Genomic DNA, 24701 nt, shown 5'->3' with positions numbered 1-24701 from the left:
TCTGATAGTGACTCCGCAATTAGGGCAAGGTCATCAGCATAGAGGAGCTCCCAGGGGCAACCTGTCTTGAACTCCTCTGTGATTGCCTGGAGGACTATGGTAAATAATAGGGGGCTGAGGACGGAACCTTGGTGGACCCCTACCTCTACCCGGAATTCATTGCTGTACTCATTTCCAACCCTCACCTTACTGGCAGCATCTCTGTACATGGCTCGCACAGCTCTCACTAACCATTCTTCTATCCCAAGTTTCCTCATTGACCACCAGATAAGGGATCGAGGGACCCTGTCAAAGGCTTTCTCCATGTCAACGAAAGCCAGGTACAGAGGTTTATCCTTATATATATATAAATTGAAGAAGTTTTAACCTTAGTTTACCTATACCATTGAAGCAAAATGTAAATATATAAAGGCTAGAAAGAATTTCAGATATAACTAAATAAGAGGATAATGTATAATTTAATGTATGATAAAATAAGGTTGCAGCATGTAATGAATTTTATGGGATACAAAAATTATGAAAAATATATGAAGAGTATATAATATCTTAAGATTTATAAAATATACGAGGAAATATAAGAAAATATCTGAGAGAAGAATTATAATAAAAGCAAAAAAATTATTAAAAAATATATACTAAAAAAATTTTTTTTAATTTTTTATAAAAGTAAGCCAATAAAAGATGCTATACTAAGATATATAAAAAGGAAATAAGGTAATATAAAATGAAAATGAAGAAAATATTATAATGGAATTGTTATATAAATAGTTATGGTCGCTGTTTCTAGCAAGTTGAGCAACCACTTAAAGGCTCCCTTGTTGACACATTAAAATGTTTACATCATTTAGGTTTCCCAACAGGCCACTCACACTAGCCATTCAGCCCAATGTTAATTAACTTCAACAGTCAAACAACAGTCTTTTCAGCAAAATATGGCCTTGTAACAGGTTTTAATGAAATGTAAAGCCTGTCAAAAACAAGCTAATTTTGATAAATTTATTACAGCCTATTGTGTGCAAGCATATACATATACAAAAACATACCAGAATACAACATGTCTTCTAGACATTCAGAAATTTTCAAATAAAACATTTTGTTGCAAAGATAGGTGGTAAAAAAAAAACGAAAGGATTAATAGTGCAACACTGCAACAGAAAGAAACCTGAATTTGAACAAAATATGCATAGTGATACTGTAGTATGGCCATAAGCTAAATTATTTAAAACAGCAATTATGATTTACGCCTTATGTAGTCAGAAGTAACTGGAATTCATCATCACATCTTCTTAAGTTCAGAATCTGTTCATGTAACTTACTCCTATGCTATCTTACCTGTGACACTCAATGTTCTTATAGCTGACCTAAATGCATCTTCCTTGGGCTTTTATATCAGAAACAAGGGCCCATCATCCATGTTTGCAAAAAAAAAGAAAATTAAACATTTAGCTAAATCAAATAATTTAAGTCATTAGTCTGGTAACTAAAATAACGTGTCCTAATTAAACCTGGCTGTTGTTCAGCTGTTTTATATTTTATTTTGTTTTTTTGTAAATAATGTTTGAGTTTTGTCATTGCAGTAGACATAAACAAGCTAACTGTATTGTCAACATGGAAAAATAATTAAGTGAAAGGTAGCTAGAAGTTGGCAAAGTCAATTATGTATAGAATGTAATTAAGGGGAAAGGAACAGAAAATAACTATTTAATCATTTATTAAGCCAAGAATGGTATTACTATTAAATCAGATCGGCCCTAAATAATTGTATTGCAAGATCCTTAGCAAAAGTAAATCTAAGGACCTCATAATACAATTTTTTTTTTTTTAATCAACCAATGTTTAGATATGAGATTAAATATAAGTTATAAAAGAAATTTCAAGTTTTGACTTGTCTTGAAATTTTTTTTTTCTTTACTTTAATATCAAAATGCATTTATCAAGAAAGCCCAAATATAAAAAAAAAAATAATTGTTTATCTTATTATGTAAGGAAGCAAGCTTAAGTCAAGAAAACAACTGTTATTGTCACAACAGACTATGCCACTACAAAATGTGCTGGCACGCAGTAATGTAAACTCATTCTTACTACTACTACTACTACTACTACTACTACTACTACTACTACTACTGCTGCTGCAGCTTAAATGTATAAATAATTTGCAAGTATATTATTACTTAGCTAGTCAAACAAATACATACATACATACACACACACGCATGCATGCACACACAGAAGGGATGATAATGATGATGATGAAAAGATAATACTAAATTCCTAATGTTTCTTGTGTGATTCCATTCAAATGCTTGGATATTGCTCTCAAGCCAATATATATTCATAGACTTAAGTCAGTATAGTTGGTGTGACAGATACCTACACTTGAAAGAAAAATGTGTTGCCATAATATCTACTTATATTAACAGTGGTTCCCAGCCTTTTCACTATCAAGGACCTCTTTTTACTTGAATGAATTTTCCCATGGGCCCCAGCCTTTTAAAAATAAGTTGATTCTTAACTTGCTATTGACTTGTTTTCCCATAGTCATTTCTCAACTGAAAGAAATATTTAACTGAATAATTACAAGTAACATTTTACACTGCAGCCTCTTTAAATTTTAAACCTTTTGCTCCCCACCTCAAGTGACTGTGGACCCAAGACTAATAACTAGTGCTCTATAGTGTCATTGCTCAATTTGCTAGAAGTAGCACTACCACCTTAAAATAGGAAAGGACATCTTAGATAAAGTCCTATATACCCCTAACAACATGGGATGGTCAGAGCTGGAATGGGTTTGATCATGTAGATCGGTTCAAATCAGGGTTAAACAACAACTTAACTAAACCAGGTTAATTTTGATTGAGAAAAAAATTACAATGGTGAATTATTTGAGAATTTAGAAAACAGTCAATGCTACTTTAGCATGCAGTCTACCAGGCCATTTATACTTTAGCATTAGAGTCTAACCTTAACCCTAACCTAACCTAGACCCCCAACCCTAACCCAAATTAAGTCATTTTACAGTATAGACTATGGATACTGCGGTAAACCACACATCAAAATAGCACCAATTAGTCTGTAGCTTTGTTACTCCAAAAGTACTAACTAGGTGATATTATTTACTAGCTGTAAATAATATGCATGGCAAGGAAGGGGTCACTGGAAATATTGGTCAGTAAGAACATCATTTTTCTAGGTAAAGCTCATTAAATGCCTAAACCAACCATGTTGAAAAATGACAAAGTATCTATCTGTTTTTTGGTCAGATTTTAATGTTTCCTCTGTAAATATCTAAATTTACATAATAAGAAGACCATCTATACTATGCTAGCAGCAATAATTAATATGAAATGCATCATAAAATGATAATGATGACACCTGAAAATACTATTTAGTTTGATTTTACTGACAAGAGTTTAGAAAATATTTAAAATGCTACACACACACTAAATGTTTACAGTTATTCAGTCACATGATACATCATACATACTCATCATAAACCAAATAAAAACAATAGAATCAAGATTTGCTGCTGTTTTACTTTTTGTTCTCTTCTTAGCACCCATTCTACACAAACAAAAGAAAATCAGATGAGCAAACTTTTTTTCTTCACCAACTTATAACAAACAACTACACAAAACTAGAGCATGACTTCTAAAATAGCCAAGCAGCAGTAATGTTATTCAGGTACAGGCTTTCAGCTATCATTTCAGATATGTAGATCAATTCTTACGAACTAATTAGTGAAGTAAATAATTTTGTTATTAAACTGAATAACTATTTTTGTTTGCAAATCAAAGTTACCTTTTATTTCTTTTGATTTAATGGACTATTTTTATGTATTACACATATCTTCTATGCTGTACATTTTTCAGTCACTGAACTGAGGCCATGCTGGGGCACTGCCTTGAACAGCTTTAGTCAAACAAATTGACCACAGTACTTAGTTTTTTTTTTAAGCCTATTAGTTATTCTATCAGTTTCCTTTCATGAACTACTAAGTTATATCGATGTATAACAAACACACACATACACACTCATAATGGGCTTCTTTCAGTTTCCATCAACCAAATTCACTCACAAAACTTTGATTGGCCTGGGACTATAGTAGTAGACATTTGTTCAAGGTCTCATGAAACTGAACCTGGAACCGTGGAGTTTGGAAGCAAACTTCTTATCACACAGCCATGCCCAATAAATTAAAAGCAGACTCTAGTGAAAGGACAAAGACAAATTTTAGCTGGAGATTAAGTTTTAGAACATATTCCTTCACTTTAGGAAGAAGTACATTACCAAATTTATAGGTCTTATAAGACCAAAAGATTGCTTCACTGATACATATGCTTCTTTTTTAATTTTCTATTTCCCAGTTCCACAATGCATTATATTGTATTTGTAGGCCAAACACAATCTACACAACCACAGCTGATTTACATATTGGGAATACACACTAAATCAGCTGAGAATGTTACCTGCCATGTAGATTAGTATCCTATCCAGTTGGAAATTTATTGCTTAGCAATTTCAGAACATGAAATAAGACCTAAAACACTTGGAGATCCCATGAGAAGACATTTATAATTTTTTAGTTTACAGCAAGCAATTACATATTATAATAAACATTTTAATGAACTGGATCAGATTAATGGAATTATCTAGTTAATCTTCATGTTGCCCACCACTTCAAAACAAAATAACAGTGTTAGATAAATGATAACAATTAATATATATATATAAAGACACCTCTGCTTGTCCCTGCATTATACTTAGCCTTGGTATAAAACCACTTCCTACCTCAAATACTCTCTCTTACTTAGAAGTGAGAGCTTTTTTATTTTTTCCCTGTTTTCCCTTTCTGTCCTGCAAGTTACTTGGCAATCTCACTAGTGCAGACAGCATGAAAAGGAAAAGAAAAAAAACCCCACCAAGCACACACTGTAAAGTGGTTGGTGTTAGGAAGGGCATCCAGCTGTAGAAACCATACCAAAACTGACACTGGAGCTCACCATAGTCCTTCAACTCTCCAGAAAATTTTCAACAGGATGCTTAGAAGTTAACTGAAGCATAGAAGCAGTGTATAATGAAGTCTACTTTGAGACATTAGACAGGAACCTATTTTATTTACAGATAGGATGATGATGGATGATGATGATTTTAGTTTCTATGCAGGTAACTGAATCTATGTGAGTTTATGTGACAAAGTATGTTCATGAATGCAAATATATAACAATGCTTATGTGTCAGAATAAATAAATGTGTTATGTACATAGAAAGACAGTCATTCATAAAGATAACTTCCTGAATTTATCTATACACTTACATTAACAATAGCATATTAACAACAGTTGATTGTATCTAATCACAAGAATAGATTTATATCTATTTAGTTGATATACGTCTTTATCATCAACATAAGCATGCTCCCCTGGATGTATAATGTCAGTGTGCACACACACAACAGAGTGTAAAAGACTTAAAAGGAAAACTGGGTATAAGAGGCATCAGATGTTGTGTGCAAGAGAAGACTGTGCTGATTTGGTCATGTAATGTGTACAGATGGGGACAGCTGTGTAAAGATATGCCAAGTTCTAACTGTGAAGGAACCTGTGGAAGAGGTAAACCCAGGAAGACATGGCACGAAGTGGTGGAAAAGGATCTTTGGATGTTGGGCCTTACCAAGGAAATGACAAGGAACCAGATGTGGCGATTTGCTGTACTTGAAAAGACATGTCAAGCTAAGTAAAATCGCTGTCTTCCATACATACAGGCTTGACCTTTCAGGTGCTGGTGCCACATAAAAAGCACCCATGCCAGTGCTGCATAAATGCAACCATGCCAGTAGCATGTAAAAGGTACCCAGCACACTGTTAAGTGGCTGGCATTAGGAAGGGCATCTAGCTGTAGAAACCATGCCACAAAAGACAACTGGAGTCTGGACAGCTCCCTGGTTGGCCAGCTCCGTGTCAAACCATCCAACCCATGCCAGCATGGAAAATGGACATTAAACAATGAGTATGATGAGTCTGACTTTCTATGATTCCACTGGTAGGATGCATCTACAGAAAAATATGATAGTGCCACTTTAGCATGCAGACCACCTAGCTATTTACACTTTAGTGTGCAGTCAAACCCTAATCCTACCTAACCCTAACCTTAAACCTTATCCCTAAACTCTAACCGTAAGCCCTAACATTTAACCCCTAACCTCTAATTCCTAACTGTATACTTTAGACTATAGATACTGCAGCAGATGACATGCTAAAGTAACACCAAAAAGTCTCTAAGTTTCATTCTTCAGTCTTTGTTAGACTTACTCCTAGTTATCTTTTACAAGTTTATGACACGTTTTCTCCTTTCATGCAACATCACTCAATTAGACTTCCTTCTATATGTATTATATACATTTGTTTGAATTTTTGCATACCTTTGTCCATAGAGTGGAAGCTGCCTGTTATATAATCACAAACAATATCAACAAGCAGTTATTGTAATCAAAGTTAGAAGATCCTAAGAGTATTTGCTTAATGTTATCAGCCAGTTATTATCAAAAAAAGTTTCGTCCTAAAGTACCTACAATAAATGGCTTCCACTGTACTTAATACAGAGAAACAATTAGAAAAACTTGATCCTCTACCTCTACTAATTAAATCCTAACTTGCCATGAATCTAGAGCTTGGCTATACATCCCTCCAGTTATAATAGATAGGTGGTCTCAGCTGAGCTTTCATTAACAAGATACATGTGGTCACTGTAATTTATGTGGTTTAAAGATAACATTTGCCAAATACCTAGCCAGTATAATAACAGTGTAGGATCTACTGTGACTGGCAGTGTTCCAAAACCAACTTACAGCCTTTTTCGTTTGCATTTAAGATGTAACTATCTAGGTCACCCCATCCCCAGTTATAAAATTTGTGGTGGAGGGGACCATGTGTGTAAAATAGTAAATTGGTGGGAGGAATCCACATTAATATTTTAACTCTTTCATTACCATATTTGTTGATAAACAGTGCTTTTGTTTCAACTAATTTGGAAAATAATGAAGAATTTAGTAAAATGATTTTGTCATTATTAAGTTGATGTTTGGAACATATCTCAACACAAAATTTTGAGGGAAAATTTTAATTTAGATAACTGTAAGGGCAGTCTCAAGCAGGTTGATATAAAAAGAGTTAAGTGTCCATGTAAAAAAAAATTGCTTTAGGTGTATTTATTGCAAGAAACAGTTAGGTTTTTCTCTCTAATGTTTTACATAGTTTAACATGTTTCTGGCCACTGAAACATGTTCTCTCGGAGAATGCTATTGCAAACCTATACAAATGAACATTTGAAAAACAAAATAGGAATCTTGAAAGAAACATCTATGAAACTAATTTTTAAACATTAAATGGGTTCCACTAGAATAAAATAGTAATCAAAAGGGTCCATAGATCCAAAAAATAGTTAAGAACCACTAATCTAGGTGGTTCGCAACTATCAATGTAGAGGTGAAATGGCTGAGAAAGTAAGATATTAATTGTTTAATATCAACTTGTCTGAGAACACCCATACTAAAATGTTCATATTTAAATTGAAATCTCAATATAATATTCAATGGTATCATGAGGTTTCAATTAGTCAGTACAAATGGAAGATTCTATATGACTGCTTGACTGATTAGAAATAGCATCCAATTTCTCTCAAATTGCAATCTAGCATCTTTAAAATGGGAAGGACACACTGGACAATGTAGTCCTAAGTATACATGGAATGGTCACATCTGGAACACTTTTGATCATGGTTTTGCTAGACTATGAATAAAGTTATAGATATTTTCTGAAACCCCTTGATTACACTGATAATTACTTGAAAAACAAATAATCTATTTGTTAGAGATATAGTCACAAAAGGATTACACAATCCAACTCGTATATCTTGAGTTCAAATTCACTTCACACAAGTGACTTTAACCAACAACAAATCTTTAGAAGTTGTATTTTGTTATAAATATAGTTAAGATGTTAATATATTGAATCCAGTGTGAGAAAATAATAATACCATATAAAAATAAATCTTATTGAAGAAATCCGCTTTTCTCCAATTATAATATTGGGAGAACTTCTATGTAATCATTCAACTTGCAACCAATTTCTTTTATATGTCACTCTAGTGGCTTTTAAAATAAACTTCTTAGATAATGTAATTTGAGATGGACAATCTGATAAAAATAAAAATGAAGTTGATCAGAAGCTAAACAACAACTGCCTTAAGCATTAATATTTTTCTCCTCACAGCATGCCAGCAACAATAGCCTACCTATTTTAATATATTTCAATCAACAAGTCAGTTTCTACAATAGTTGCAATCAATGTAAGTAACTAAATCTCAACAGACTTCCTACTACCTCTAAAACATGCTTTCATTTCTTAACCTTTTTAACGTCACACAATAGAAACAAGAAACCCATATATAGCTAGATGACTGAATGCACCATAGATCAGTTACCAGCAACTACTTCATAGGTCTACTGAGACAGAACTGACAGAGTTTACACAAGCATCTTTATAGTTTCTGAAGTTATTCTTGATCATAATTTCCAAACATTCAAGTGATTTGACAAAATTTGAAACTAACTAGCTTCAATATGCATGGCTGTTTCAAAGCTTAACAAATAACAAAGAGATATTAAAAACAAGTAAAAGTTTGTTTCTGTTCAATGCACAATTTTATGAGAAAGTCATTCTTTTGAAACTTTCTTGAATTAATTGAAACACATAGGCAGTGTATTTGAAGTCTATTTTTATGACATTTTACAGGAACAGATTTTATTTAGCAGCATTTTGTACCACAATTCAAAAGTAAATCAAAGAAATAATGGGGTGTACACAGTGGAAACAGTTGATATGTTTCACAAGTTTCAGGAACTGTTCCATTGATCTGAGTTTGAATTTCAATTCTGTCTCAATTGGGAATTGATAAAAAAAAGAGCCTGAAACTACAGCTATAATTATATTGAGATCTATTCAATCTTTAACCATTTTGCTCACTACTTCAAAACAAAACTAAATAACATTGACAATTCTAAATTTATATAAAAAAAAATAAAGTATAGAAAATTTTCAACACGATCACAAGAAGTTAATTGTAGAACAGAGGGAATGTATATGAAGCCTATTTTAAGGCATTAAAAGGGAGGATATCTTATTTTTAGATAGCTTTTGGATACAAGTTTATATGTTGGTAATTGAATATATATGCAGTTTATATGAACATTACTCATAATTATCATCACCACCACCACCACCACCCAGCATCATTTAACATCCATTTTCCATACTGGCATGAGTTGGACGATCTGACAGAAACTAGCCAGCCAAAGAGCTGTCGAGGCTTCAATGGTCTGTGTTGGCATGGTTTCTATGGTTAGATGCTCCTCTTAATGCCAGCCACTTTTCAGGGTGCTGGGTACATTTTGTGCCACTGGCACAGGTGCTTTTTATGTGCTACTGGCACAGGTGCATTTAAATAGCACCAGTATGAGCAGATTTTACCTGACACTGGCATAAGAGCATGGCCATAAACGACATGCCTGAATGTATGGATGACCACGAGTTTGCATAGCTTGATGTGTCTTCTAAAGTACAGCAAACTGCCAGAGGTCTTGGTCCCTTGTCATCTCCTCAGTGAAGCCCAGCATCTAAAGATCCTTTCTCACCACCTTATCTGTCTTCCTGGGTCTACTCCTTCCATAGGTTCCCTCCACAATTAGAGATTGGTGCTTCATTAGAGATTAGCACTTATATACTAGTGTGTGTGTGTGTGTGTGTGTGTGTGTGTGTGTAAATAAATGTAACATACACTAAAAACCAAAATTAAAACATGCATAGTAGGCTGGTGGATGATGAAATCATCATCATTATCATTCAATGTTAGTCTTCCATGTTAGCATGGTTTGGATGATTTGACAGGAGCTGGCGAGGCCAGATTCATAGTCTGTTTTGGCTTAGTTTCTACAACCAGATGCCCTTCTAATGCCAACCACTTTACAGAGTGTACTGAATCTTTTTACGTGGTACCACATATAATAGATTATGGGGTTGTTTTATGTATCAACTTATTTCGCTGTATTTAATACACCAAAAATCTCAACTTAAAATACATAACCTTAATCAAAAAGTGATAAGGTGGTGCATGTAGTAGAGACAGCAGATCTTAGAACAGTTTTACAGTATCAAGAACAATGTTTCATTGCATTGCAAGTTGATTAAACAAAGAACCTGTAATTATACTGATTTCAAATTTTGGCACGAGGCCAGCAATTACAAGAGAGAGGTAAGTCAATTAAATCAACATCAATGCTTGACTGGTACTTATTTTATCAACTCCAAAAGAATGAAAAGCAAAGTTGACATCAGTGGAATTTGAACTCAGAATGTGAAGATAGGCAAAATGCCTTTAGTGGCATTTTGCCTGGAGTGCTAACGATTCTGCCAGCTCACTGCCTTAAGAACCTGTAATTATATTGAAGTTTATTCAGTCAACTTATTTTGCCAACCATTTCAAAACTTGCTTTTTTTTTGTACCTAATCAAAACAAAATATTAACCAAATAACAAAGATGTGATTTTCATGAACATTGACAGGACAACAATCAATGTGAATATCTAACCTAATTCATTAAATAACTGAAATAAGTGACCTAGTATTAAACAAAAGAACAACTTGACATATGTTGTCTTAATTTTCTTTGCTCTATTATGATCTCCAATGTGCCCTCTATATGACATTTTGTATCTCATGTAACTGATTTGGTTTCTATGCAAACCATTTGTTCAGTATTTTGGCATGTTAAAGTTAGAGCAGTTTTATATGCAAATAACTTGGTAACATTAAATTTCAGCAAAAAAAAAACAAAAAAAAACTGTTTTGCTTCATAATCGAAGTTTCTGAAATAGCAGAACAGGTACTCAAGTAATCAAAAAATAAATAAATAAATAAAATAATCTTGAGGTGGCTTGATATGTTAAAGAGTTAGGGAGGTAGTGGTTCAATTAACTACAAGAAGTGTTCCATTTTGTCAAGGACAAATATTGATTTAACCAAATATATTTTGGGGCCTTGCTGTTTTATCTGTCTTTGAAGAATAAAAAACAAAAATCAACTTATAAGCACTTGTGATGGGCACAATTGACAGACAGATGCTCCACATGTTCTGTTCCATTAGTCATAATTATGTATGGATAGACATAGTCAATTGAATGAAGTTTATCACATAATATCTGGTTCTCATTTTATGAACACAGAATGCATGAAAAGTAAACCTGCTACCAGTAAAGGTATTTAGTGCTGAGGTCATATTTGTCGTAGTATCTATTACTGTAGGAAACAGCTTTCACTACTTTACTAACTTAAGGAAACTAAATAAATCATCATCATCATTTAACACTAACTTTCCATGATGGCATGGGCAGAACAGTTTGACAGGTAAATAAGAAGCTGCAGGGCTGCGTCAAGCTCCAATGTCATCTTTGGCATGGTTTCTGCAGCTGAATATCTTCCACACACCAAATAATAAAAAAAATTTTTTAATTTTTAAAAAAGAAAGAGTCTAAGAAGAATTTTAAATTTCTAAAATTAAAACAACAGTAAAGCATTTATTTGTGTTTTTGCCATTGCATAGTCAACTGAACTAACAAGTAAAATTCAAACAGCAAAATTGACTTAATATGTCTTAAAATGTTTTACAGGCATGGCTGTGTGGTAAAGAAGCTTGCTTCCTAACTACATGGTTCCAGGTTCAGTCCCACTGAGTCACACCTTCGGTAAGTGTTTTCTACTATAACCTCAGGCCAACCAAAGCCTTGTGAGTGGATTTGGAAGACAGAAAGTGAAAGAAACCTTACATATATCATATATATATATATATTATATATTATATATATGTATGTATGTATGTGTGTGTGTGCCTTTGTATCTGTTTGACCCTCCATTACTGCTTGACAATCAGTGTTGGTGTGTTTAAGTCCCTGTAATGTAGTGGTTCAGCAAAAGAGACTGATAGAATAAGTACTAAACTTTAAAAAAATAAGTCCTGGGATCAATTTGTTCGACTAAAAACCTCAAAGGTGGTGCTCCAGGATGGCCACAGTCAAATGACTGAAACAAGTAAAAGAATATGACTAAAAGAGCTGAGGTAGCCTAAAGAGGTGACTATTCATAGTATATCAGAGGAAATAATAAATGTACTAAAGACAACTTACCCATGTGTGGAATCCATTAAAAGAACACACAACTACTGAATCATTGGGTGAGACATCAGTAAAAGCAAATAGTGTGGTTTCAATATCAAGTGAAAAAAACTAACACTGCTATTTATGCAAAAAAAAAAAATCTACTGACTCAAGCACCCCCACCCCATCCCGGAACTATTTCATATCAAAAGAATTACAATACATGAATAATTCCAGTCTATAATTTTCAGACATGTATCAAATCAGCAAAAAACTTAAATATGACTGTTCCGATGTTGAACTGTGAAGTTGATGCTGCTAACTGAAATCATATTATATATATATATATATATGTGTAATCATTTATATACACACACAAGGAAATGGCTAAGTGGACTACACACTAAATTGAAAAATGTCAGGTTGACTGCATGCTAAAGTATCACCCTGTGTAGTAAGAAGCTTGTTTCCCAACCACATAGTTCTGCGTGGCACCTTGAGTGTCTTCTACTATACCCATGGGCCAACCAAAGCCTTGTGAGTGGATTTGGTAAAAGGAAACTTAAAGAAGCTTTAAGTGACCAAGACTTCCAGTGTCACATACCTGGCACCCATGCCAGTGACACATAAAAAGCACCCTTTGAACTTTGGGCTTCATGGAGGCAGTGATAAGTGACTGAGACCTCTGGCAATATACTGTGCTTGAGAAGACCTTTCAAGCTAAATGAAATCAAAGTCGTGGCCAATACCAGTGTTTCATAACTGGCACCCGTGCCAGTGGCATGTGAAAAGCACCCACTACATGCTTAGAGTGGTTGGTGTTAGGAAGGGCATCCAACTGTAGAAACCATGCCAAATCAGACTGAAACCTGGTGCAGCTCTATATATACTAGACCACCCATGACCCATTGGGTCACTGACAGTTCAGGTTATAAAACACTGAAACTGAATTCAACATAGCATTGAAATGAAAGAAATTATTCATACTTATCTCAGTTTTTCCTTTCACATTCTGATGTCATAAGGAATATTTTCTTATTTTGACGCTGTTAGTTTGTTCTCAAGAATGCTTTTGATGACAACATTCTTAGTTGCCTGGGTATCCTTCAGAAACACTGACACTTTCCTTTCGGTTTCCCGCGACTAAGGGCCACACACAGTTGACTGTGCTGGAATACAGGTCATTCTAGACAAATCAAGACATTGTCCATAATTTGTGCTTTATGAGTGAAGCATGATTGAACTGGAAATTGGTTTTGCTGCAAAGGGATATCCTCACCTTCGGATAGATTAATTGTTATTCTTGGTATCATAACGATTTCATCCAATGCATCAGTAAGGCCCTTGTATGTCATAGAATGCAATGATGCTTGAGCCAATCGGATATAACGCAGCCTATGTCCTTCAATCTTTGCAGCCATGTCAACCAAATATTGCTGAAATAAATGACCACCTCTGAGAAGATGGTTGAATTCATTCTCATGGTTCTTTATTCAATAGGCATAGTAGCACATTGGTGTCAACTTCTTGTTACTCATTAGCAGCTCATGATACTGTCTGTCCATCATCACCAAAAGGAAAAAATAAAACATACTGAAAACTGTTGTAAGACCAATGGGATTCTGAGGATGTTTGCAGTTTTCTGCCTTTTTCTTTCAACACAATGTGCTGTGCTGTTGCTTGAATTCTGGTATTGTTTTGTATAATAACAGCAACTTCACGTGCAGTTTGTGCATTGAATCCTCTTTCATGTTCAAGAAAACCCCAAAAAAGCGAAAGAAATAATGTAAGAAATGAAAATCTTATCTTGAAATCAGGAAACGTTGCTGTACATTGCAAAGGCATGTGAAATTTTATTGTTACCACCACTTGCGGTGGTTTTATGAAGAGAAAAATTAAAAGGGCAAAAACTCCTTGTTCAGTTGTCTGCTTGGAGTTTTGTGGCAACTTTTGCCCAGAAACAACATGCATCTCGGGAATTTGTGGTCTGATTTACTCAAAACTTGTTTTAATCCGTTTGTATTCACATTTCAGGGTCACTTTACTGTCAAAGTATTTTCCCATTATGCGCCGGTTTGGCTGTGTAACATTCCAAGCAAGCAAGATTGAAGTTCATTTTTAATAGCATACTAGACTACCGGTGACCCCCTCAGCAACGGAGCTTTGTTTCGTGGGGGGTTTTTTCCCCCCATGTTATTTTGCATGCTTTCAACAAATGTGACATTGAAATCACACGTTAAACAACTCCTTTCCCCAGCAAAGGAAAGATTTGGTTGCTATTTCTTGCACACCCTGCTATCACGTAATAGGTATTTTGGATCCTTTATTGCAAATAGTTGTTACATGGTACAAGGGCATGCTAGAAATAGCAACCAAATCTTTGGTGGTAAGATACATTGAATGCACTCAAAAGAAACCTATGGAAAAAAAAAACTATTTCACACTGAGCTTATGAAATATTTACTGTATTTTAAAAGTCATTTTCACTTTAAAATATTCTGCCCATCATAATGTGTCTAGTGGAAAGGTTAGAGTTTCTTCCATTTCAGGGTTAAGTTATTTTTGGAGTATTTTCCATTTATACACTGTTTGAGGTATTTATACCCCAAAACACCCAAATATCTCAATAACTACTAGCCCAATTTATGAAAAACTTGTTATATACCGTTCGTATTCACATTTCAGGGTCATTTTACTTTCAAAGTATTTTCCTATTACGCGCCAGTTTGGCTGAGTAACATTGCAAGCAATGTATTATATATCTATACATATAAATTTGACATGGACGATTCTTTCTTGTCTTCGGATTCACGGTCAAAAGGCTGGGTGGAATTGCGTGAAAAATTACACAGATGTGTAGAGTGATCCGGTGGTAATGCTGGGCTTTGTATTTTTTCATGGCTCCCATGGTTACCGAGATAATCTATAATAATACTCTTGTGTTTATGAATGAGAAAAGAAGGGGTGATAGATGAATAAGGAAGGAAGGGGTGAGCATTTCAACTCTGTGTGAATATGTGTGTGTGTATGTAAAAGGGGGGGGTATGTGAATGTGTGTGTGTGCATGTGCAGGTGCAATGGAAGTGGGATGGTTCATCTTTGTTCACTTAGTATTTGGGTTTATTTTTTGATTTGGTTGAATTTTAGTTGGGTTTTTTTTGTTGGTCAGTTATTTTTAGGATTTAGACAAAAAAATCATTCTAAAATTGTTTTTAACATAAACGTGCCCAAACAAGTTGAATGCTTACACAGAGCAGGTTTTACAGCCACATCATCCAAACTGACTGGGTGAAACTGGGCTTAGCTGCTAGTTATATATATATACAAACATGGAAATGGATGCATCGCATTCAATTAAATAATAAATATTATATATTATTTATTATATATATATATATATATATATAATCACCCATAACTCTTTATAATGACATAAAAAACTTTTAACTTTGAATGCTTATATGTAGCAGTGTTAATCCAGGCAGTGGGTTGCAGTTACCACCTAAAGAACTGGTACAGTTCATCTGACAAACTTCCACACATTTTCTACCATACCAATTTCACACACCAAGGCTTTAATTCATCCAAAGAATAGAAGACACTTGTCAATGTGCTGTGTTACGGAGTCAACCCAAAAAGTAGATGATTGTAAAGCAAAGTTCTTAATCACACAGACATTCATATTTGAACTAAACAACAGAGTTACTTTGTGCTTCAATATTTTGAGTTCAAATGATACTGGAATTAACTTTGCCCTCCAGTCCCAGAAAATCTATAAAATAAATATACCAAACAGAAGTTTGAGTCAATCTATATGTACCAGATACTACAATGATTACCATGCTATTCAGACGCAAAGAGAAATTGAAATCCTTACTTTAAAAGGTCAAGTGAATACTATACTTGCTATACCTGGGTAGAGATATTATGTTGGCATCTTGCTCAAGGCACTTAACCCTCCTTGATTAAGGTTTCATGTCTACTTCAGAAATTACAACTAGTTATTAACAGCAGAAGTCACTAAATTTCAAAATTATCATTTTAATGTCCACTTTTCATGCTCACATGGGTCAGACAGATTTAATGAGGCAGATTTTCTACAGTTGGATACCCCTTGTGTTGCCAACCCTAACCGGTTTCCCAGTAAGGTAATATTTCAAGGAAGATTGGAAATGAAACAAACTGCTTGCATGATGGAGACTATCACATGATGTCAAGACAAGGAGACATTAAAAACAGTAACACACATACACATATATATGATACGTTTCTACCAAATCCACTCACAAGGCTTTGGTCAGCCCGGGGCTATAGCAGAAGACACTTGCCCAAGGTGCCACACTGGGTCTGAAGCAAGTGGTCGAAAAGCAAACTTCATACCACACATATGGTAATGAACATGAAAAGCAATATTTCAAATTCTTTCTTGGAGCCCCACATTCACAGAAGAGAGAAAGAAAATAATGGACTGAAGAAAATCAGATCAGATTTACTGTGTAGTAGACAAGGTCCTATAAACTAAATGCTGTTAATGCTTTTTATTACAACTTGTACAGACAGTGAAGAAATAAAACTTATTTCTTCTATATAAAATATGTCCAGATTTATATTTTTAAGGGGGTTTTTTTTTTTGTATTACACCCTAAATTAAAAAAGGAGCCAAACTTTTTATTTTTAGAAATTATTCTTTAAATTATCCAATGGGAAAATATTATATTTTGGGGACTTTGTGAGGTGCACGGCTACTGCTGAATCATATTTACTTAAATATAATATTTATATAATAGTGAAGGCACATGGCTCACTAGTTAGAGTGTCAAGCTCACAATCATGAGGTAGTGAGTTCAATTCCTGGTCAAGGCTGTGTGGTGTTCTTAAGCAAGATACTTATTTCACATTGCTCCAGTTCACTCAGCTGTAGAAATGAGTTGCAACGTCACTGGTGCCAAGTGGTATCAGCCTTTGCCTTTCCCTTGGATAACATCAGTGGCATGGAGAGGGGAGGCTGGTATGCATGGGCGACTGCTGGTCTTCCATAAACAACCTTGCCCGGACTTGTGCCTCAAGGGGAACTTTCTAGGTACACTCCCATGGTCATTCATGACCAAAGGGGATCCTTCTTCCTCATCTACTATAATAATACTTGCATTTTTCTCCATCACAACATATGAATGAGAAAGAAAGGTGTGATAGATGAATAACAAAGGGGTGATGGCACACTGGTAGTGGAAGCATTTCAACTTTGTGTGAGTATATGTGTGTGTATGCAAAAGGGTGGTATGTGAATGTGTGTGTGTGCGCAATGGAAGTGGGATGGTGAACATTCAACACTCAAAAGAAAAATCAAACAGCTTTTCAACTCTGTGTGAGTATATGTGTGTGTGTGTGAATGTACAAGGGGAAGTATGTGAATGTATGTGTGAACCAGCATTCTTTCAGTAACAAATGATGATCAATGTCACATCTCAAAAGACAGCCACTAGATAACATTGACAGGTGAATTAATTTGATTTACCATTAATATTTATATCTAAAATACTACAATTAGCTGTCATTTTTGATAGCATGGGGCCAGCTAGTTTATATAATATGATAAAAAAAAACAGCTGTTATCATTGCACAGATATAATCTGTTGTGATTTGTGAGTAAAGCCTGTTCATTCCATCTTGTTTTATAGATATTTATATGAATTCTACATACACTAACGGAATTAGTATATCCAAATGTATATCCAGTAAATGAAGTAATCCTGCTGTATGATGGCATATGGTAGCCAATACTTGTGTAGGAGGTTTGAAATGCATGTTATGAGGTTGTTAACTAGATGATATTAAATATATATATATTGTTATATTTGGGGACAGTCATGTTACCACACACACTATTTATTCAACAAATGAACTAATAATGATAATAATAACAATAATAATAAAGGGAAGATCAAATAAACAGTGTGTGTGATTATTGGCAACATGACCATTCCCAAATATAACATTATTTGTTTCAACAGACAATTTCACATCAAGGATCTCACAAAATAAGTACATAAACATTATATATATATATATATATATATATATATATATATATATATATATCATCATCATCGTTTAATGTCCATCTTCTATGCATACATGGGTAGGACAGTTGACAGGAGCTGGCCAGGTAGAAATCTACCCAAGGCTACTGTGTCTGTTTTGGAAGGGATTTTATGGCTGGATGCCCTTCCTAATACCAACCACTCCACAGAGTGGATTCAGTGCTTTTTACATGACACTAGCACAGGTGAAGTTAGTTTTGGCACAAATTTTACAGGTGGATGCTCTTCCAGATGCCAGTTACAGTGTTGACTGGATGCTTTTAATGTGGTACCAGCACTGGCAGGGTAACCAAATAACTCACAAGACAAGGAATTATGAGAGGAGTAGGGCATTTGTATCAGAGTGTGACAAAGAGACAGAGAGACACAGAAGCAGGTGTCTCTCTACAACAGGGGGAGGGGGCATTAGAGGAGGTGATCCAGTATCAAATGATGAAAAGTTAGAGAGTAACAGAGAAATAGAGAGGCAGAAATAGGTGTCTTGCTATAGAGGAGGTATATGATGACAGAGAGAAAAAGAGAGGTACAGAACGAGGCCAGAAACAAGTGTGCTGATGTGAAGGTGATTCATGGTTGCCTAGTCAGAGGAAAAACAAGGAGAGAGAGAGAGTGACCAAAGGGAAAGAAAGAAAGAGTAGGAAACAGCAAAAGTTTAAGAGAAAGTAAAAGTGAGATGGTGTAGTGCTAAGGTATACTCACAAGAAACAAGAATATGAGTGCAGAACCTGGTTAGAAAAATAGGGAAAATATGAGGAAGAGAAAGAGGCAATTAGAAGAGGAGTTGTAGTTTGACTTCTTAGGGTAGAGTGGGTGAAAATTGTGTTGTTACATGTGGGTGGGACACAACTCTTCTAGCACTCAGTTTTGTGGATGGGTCTTCCCTAGGACCTCATATCGCCAAACATCTCAGTTTACTGTCATTTCCTCCATTAACCCCAAGATCAGTCCTCACCACTTCATCCAATGTCTTCCTCTTCCACAGTTACCATCCACTTTTAGTGACAGGCACTTCTGTATACAGCTGTCTTCACTCATACGCCTCATGTGTCCAAACCAAACGAACTCTCCTCTCCTGCATACCACATTTAATCCTTCTTATGCCTAACTTCTCTCTAAACACAGTTGTGCTTTGTTGGTCATGCACATTGTTGTTGCAAATCCAATGGAGCATACGTATATATGCATATGCTCATTTACTATTTGTTTATATATATATATATATATATATATATGGCATTTCTGATCGTTCTGATGTCTAAGGATGGATATTGTGAAAAATTAAAGCGGCAAATTTACATTACCTTGTTTAACTCATTTTGCCCCCGCCAAATTTGTCTTTTATATACTCAGAGAACGGCGATAATTTTGTGAAATAGTGATCGGATATGTTATACTTTTTTAATGCATTTAGGAAAGGCCATCTACTTAGCTGATATAGTTTTTGTAAGGTACTGGACATATGTAAAAATTATGTATTTTGTCTCAAAATCAAAAATGCAGTAAAAACTCCTCATTGTACCCCTCCCCATACATAATATATATATATATTAATAAATTATAGGGCAGCAAAAAAATTTTTGAAATTTTATTTGCCACCAGTGGTCTAGCGAGAATAAAAATCAGTCAATGAATAATATTTTAAATGAGTGAATATATATATATATATATATATATATATATAACACCAGCAATAAGCATGCCGGATTCAGTCTTCATTACAGAACTACTTCAAATATTTCATAAAGCCTCTGTATTCATAAATGGGAAAACTTTCAATTTCAACCACTCTTAACATAGCTACACCCAGGCTCTTGCTTCCCTCCTTTTTTTTCTTTTTCTTTTTTTCTCAATCTACTTTTCATGAATCACAGGCACAAGCAAGACACTTCCTATGAAACAGTATACTGTTGTCCTTTGACACCTAACAGGACCACTTCCGCCCAACGAGCCAACAAAGAAGCCTCCATATCGGCACAAAACATACTAGAAATAACAGCCAAATTTCATTCAAATCCGCAACCCAACGTCCAAGCAAAATACGGTTTAGATAATGAAGTCCTGGGTCCCTGCACAAAAGAAAAAACGGAATGGTTACGACTGGTGAGCTTTCCATCATAGGTTTGCTCGTTGAAGGCTGAGTTAAACCACTACCACCCTGCCAAATGTAAGTGGTAAAAGTTTATGCACCATGAAAGCAAATTAGAATGAAAGGCCACCAAGTGAACAGTTCAAAGCAGCTTTGAAAGCCAGCAGGGAACTCAAAGCAACAAGTAGCTGTCAGGTTGCCCTGGACGAAAGGAGGAGGAGGAGGAGGAGATAGACATAAGAGATGCTAAGTACCTTGGACAAACTGTAGGAATGCTAGAAAGGGAAGGGAGGTTAATGGAGGTATGGAAAAGAATAAAAATAGTTAAATTTCTCAATCACCAAGTGAGAGAAAGAAGAGTAAATAGAGTTAGGGGATGATTTTTAAGCAGGAAGTTCTAAAAATAAATTATGAGAAGAAAAGCATGGAGTTAAAAGAGTGTAAGCCTTATAAACACTGTCAAGTCGTTGAAGATAAAATCCAAACGAGAAGGGAGATGTGAAATTATTATTATTATTAGAGATAGTTCATCTATAAGAAACTTTCAGCTCGCAATAATGATTAAAAGATGAACATATTTATCAAACTGGATTCTTTACTCAGTCATTGCCTTATCTTTCTCTCACTTCACAGTTTGAATAATATACAAATGAGTTTAAATAAAGAAAGAAATAAAGAAGAAAAAATATGCTTTACCACATGGTTATGAGGGGAAATCCATTCAGTATTCAATAGTAACGAAAGAAGATACAAATGTTGATGATAGTGATTTACTAATTCAATTGAGATTTTTATTATTAGCATGAAAATGGAAAATATAATGAACAAGCTGTTGTAGATAAATGACAGCTAATCAATAATACTAAGACAATTGCAATAATATGAAGAATTGGCAACAGATGGACTGCTGAAAAGGTTCACTGTGAGCCTCGGACAGTCTGTTTAATTTTTGCCCACATAATCAATGCCAGTGATGGAAATGGTATACACAAAGATGTTTTTATACGTAAGATATACAACATACCCATGCAAATGTGAAAAATCATAAAAGCTGTTGATCTCTAAACATAATACATGACTATATGGGGACAGATTTAATCTGTCACCTGGTTAAACAATGCCAACTGACCTAGTATTTTGGTGTCTTTTAGCGGAGTTCATCCTACTACAAGCATTCGGCCTAAAATTAAACCTTTCTCTTCTCTCAAACAGGCTAATTATATGCACAACTCAGATAAAAAAAAATTTTAACTGATATGCTGAGACGTTTGGTGTTTGCCTTTTTATGTCTATTGCTCAAAATGAACATACAATAGCAAAGCTTGATGCATTTATTGTCACAGCCTGATATTATCGAGCCCAGAGGAATAAAGAGCAAAGATTACACGAACAAGATTTGAACTCAGAATTCGAGCCCAGAGGAATAAAGAGCAAAGCTTACACGAACAAGATTTGAACTCAGAATGCATACTGTTCAAATGGAGTAGTAAAAATATGTCAACAGCATTTGAACCGAGAATAAAACCAGAGTTTTTCCATAAAATGTTGAAGGTGCTCTGGCATATGGCTGCAGTAAAATGACCGAAACAAGTAATAGAATAAATAATATTGCTAACCCTTTCAACCAACCACAAATTAAATCCCGCAAACCATTTAGCCAAGCGGTCTACCGTTTCAGCCAACAACAATTTTGAATTAACAACGGTTAGCATAGTGAAACAGCTCTGGCTCAGAATTTGGCGACCTTTATTTCAGTTAAGTCTTTTAAAGATTCCCTTTTGAAATAAAGGAAACGGCTGATAAAAGGTTGACAGTCGTAGACACTTTCACTTCTCGATCTCGTGTCCGTTTCAAAAAGCTTTGCATGCTAAGGATATGGGCGATCTTTCGATACCAGTACGAAATATCGGCCTTTTCCGTAAAAAGTGTCTTCGGCGATCTTTATCTAAGATCGGCCTTTTCCGTAAAAAGTGTTGGAGAGAAAGAGGGAAACGACGTCGTAAAAGCGAAAGAGATACAGAGAGCGCAATTTCTTTTGAAGGGTTTAGGGTAAGGGTTACGGTTAGGGAATTCCGTTCCTAACCCTAAACGATATGAAATTCAGAAAAGACCACAATCAACTCAGTCTCTACACATTTGATCCGACAGAGTTTGAAACTAGTGAAAGCTGTGGATCCTCCACCCTCAAATTTATCTAAGTTTGAAATCGTCAGAGGCCCTAAGCGAGCCCTAAGGAAAACATGTTCTACACACAGGAATTCATACAATAATGGAAAAAAAAAATTGTGGCTGTGATTTAAGGCAATTTAGCTGTTGTTTTTAACACATCTAACGACCACCTGATATCGTCCTCGCTTCTTTCTCAGTTTGATATGTATTGATGTTGTTTTTCAGTCTTTTTCTCACCATAAAATCATTTTATGGAATGATCATGCACCGAAGGGTGGTCCGTTGTTGGGATTCAAGCAAAAAATTCGAAAAAGAGTGGAAGTTTTAGTACTTATGGGATCGATGTGACAAATTCAATTTTTTTTTCAAAATCGTATGAATTCGCGTGTGTACAACACAAATTCGCAAAAACTTCCTGAAAATTCCAAAACTAAACTAGAGGAAGGGTTATATGGAATGCTTAAACCAGAATTCTACCCAGGACCGTAAACAAACTAGCATCGGTTGTCAAGCGGTGACGGGAACAAACATAATGGGACTCACCCACACGTGTGCGTGTGCGCTCATATATGTACATAGAATGTAATCAACACCTTTTTTTTTTTTGATAAACAGAATCAAAACTCAAGCATTATATTTTGTGGGATTTTACTTCGTAACAAAGTCCTAGTAAGCATTTATTGTCATGATGTTCTGGCTACTTATAATTTAATAAGTTAAGCTTCTTGAACATAAAAGCAGATATTTACATAAATAGAAGAACGGATCACTATAAATATATATTTTTTTTAAACACAGAAAATAGTAGGTGTGTTCGGGACCAACGCCTATTTTTAAACTGAGGTATAATAGTATAATATATTCAATGAGTGAGAGAGATGGAAGGAGGCCGTCAGATTTGAAGTTTATATTGACTGACTTCTTCAGGGCAATATGAGGAGAATGGCATATGCTCTTAATATCTTTTTATCTATCTCGCCACACATCATTCTGCCTACAACACACAGTACTCATCATGTCAGATTGTCTTACATTAAATTCATTTATACATTTGTTGTCTTCTATCTTTCTATATGTATGTATGCATACATACATGTATGTATGTGAATATAAATATGTATGTGTGTGTATCTATAGAGAGAGAGAGAGAAAGAAAGAGCAATCGATTAAAAAACATTAATTGTTTGGGGGGTTGTTTTAGCACTGCGTGTATATAGAAAAGTGATTAAACGCAGAGATCCATGTGTAAAAGGAACTATCTACTAAAATTTGAAGAGCTTTTAATGAGTTACACGCAGCAGAAAGAAAAACAAATATTAAAGTAACGAATGTAGACTGATGTTACTGATGTAGTGGGAGGGGGTACTACTGACGTTATTAGAATCGCAATACGGATTCTTCATGCCGACCCAACCAACAGAAGACTTAGGGGTAAACCATGAACGAGATGTTACGATAATATTCATAGTCTCAGTTAGTCACGCTTGAGATCCCAGTTGGATAGTCTAATGACGGTTGCAGCTGATGTGGCCAAGGAGGAGCTCAACGACTCTTCCATAAATAGAGGGCGGAGAAGGTACTCATTTCCTGAAAGTTATGAGGGAAAAATCGGATCTTGTGAATTTTCCAAAAGTCATTTCTCCACCCAAGGTTCGTTTGCGCAATTTTTTTTTTCATATTCGTTTCCTACACAGTTGTTAACACCCAGCAGGCTGGGAATTTTAAAAAAATTTTGTTAACGGGTGAGGATCTTTATATTGACCGATATACACACAACTTAGGGGTCTCCATCGGCTTAACACTGCACATATGCGCAGGCCAGAGAAGAGTATTTTCAGGAAAACTGACACTTTCCTATACATGCAAATTTACCCCTCTCCATGCCACCTATCATTATCAAAGGAAAAGAGCGGCCAGCTTGGGCTGATTAATACAGTTTGGCATGAGTGTTTCGTCACTCATGCCAAACTGAACATAGAGCCAGATGATTTATCACAAAGTATATTCCTCGATAGTCCAACAGTTCCGTCAATGCATTGCATTTGATGCATATACATATATGCATATACATATATACACACATATATATATGCATATATATATATGTATATACATATATATATGCATATATATATATATATAT

At 35.0% G+C, this 24701-nt stretch overlaps 1 protein-coding gene across 3 annotated transcripts in view; it reads right to left on the bottom strand.

Annotated features, from left to right (window-relative positions):
* Positions 1-24701, bottom strand: part of LOC106880612 (uncharacterized) — a 92110-nt gene that overhangs the window by 63780 nt on the left and 3629 nt on the right. The window contains exon 1 of one of the 3 annotated variants that reach the window (XM_052973235.1): positions 21086-21181. The exons of the other annotated variants lie outside the window; for them this stretch is intronic. Within the exon in view, the coding sequence (XP_052829195.1) occupies positions 21086-21090 (5 nt within the window). The 5' untranslated portion in view covers positions 21091-21181. Of the gene's footprint in view, positions 1-21085; positions 21182-24701 lie in introns of those variants that run through there. 3 annotated transcript variants of the gene reach the window in all.

This window comes from Octopus bimaculoides, chromosome 15, assembly GCF_001194135.2.
Source record: "Octopus bimaculoides isolate UCB-OBI-ISO-001 chromosome 15, ASM119413v2, whole genome shotgun sequence".
Lineage (NCBI taxonomy): Eukaryota > Metazoa > Mollusca > Cephalopoda > Octopoda > Octopodidae > Octopus > Octopus bimaculoides.
The sequence above is the reverse complement of the archived record's forward strand: the minus strand, read 5'-3'. Positions and strand labels throughout refer to the sequence as shown.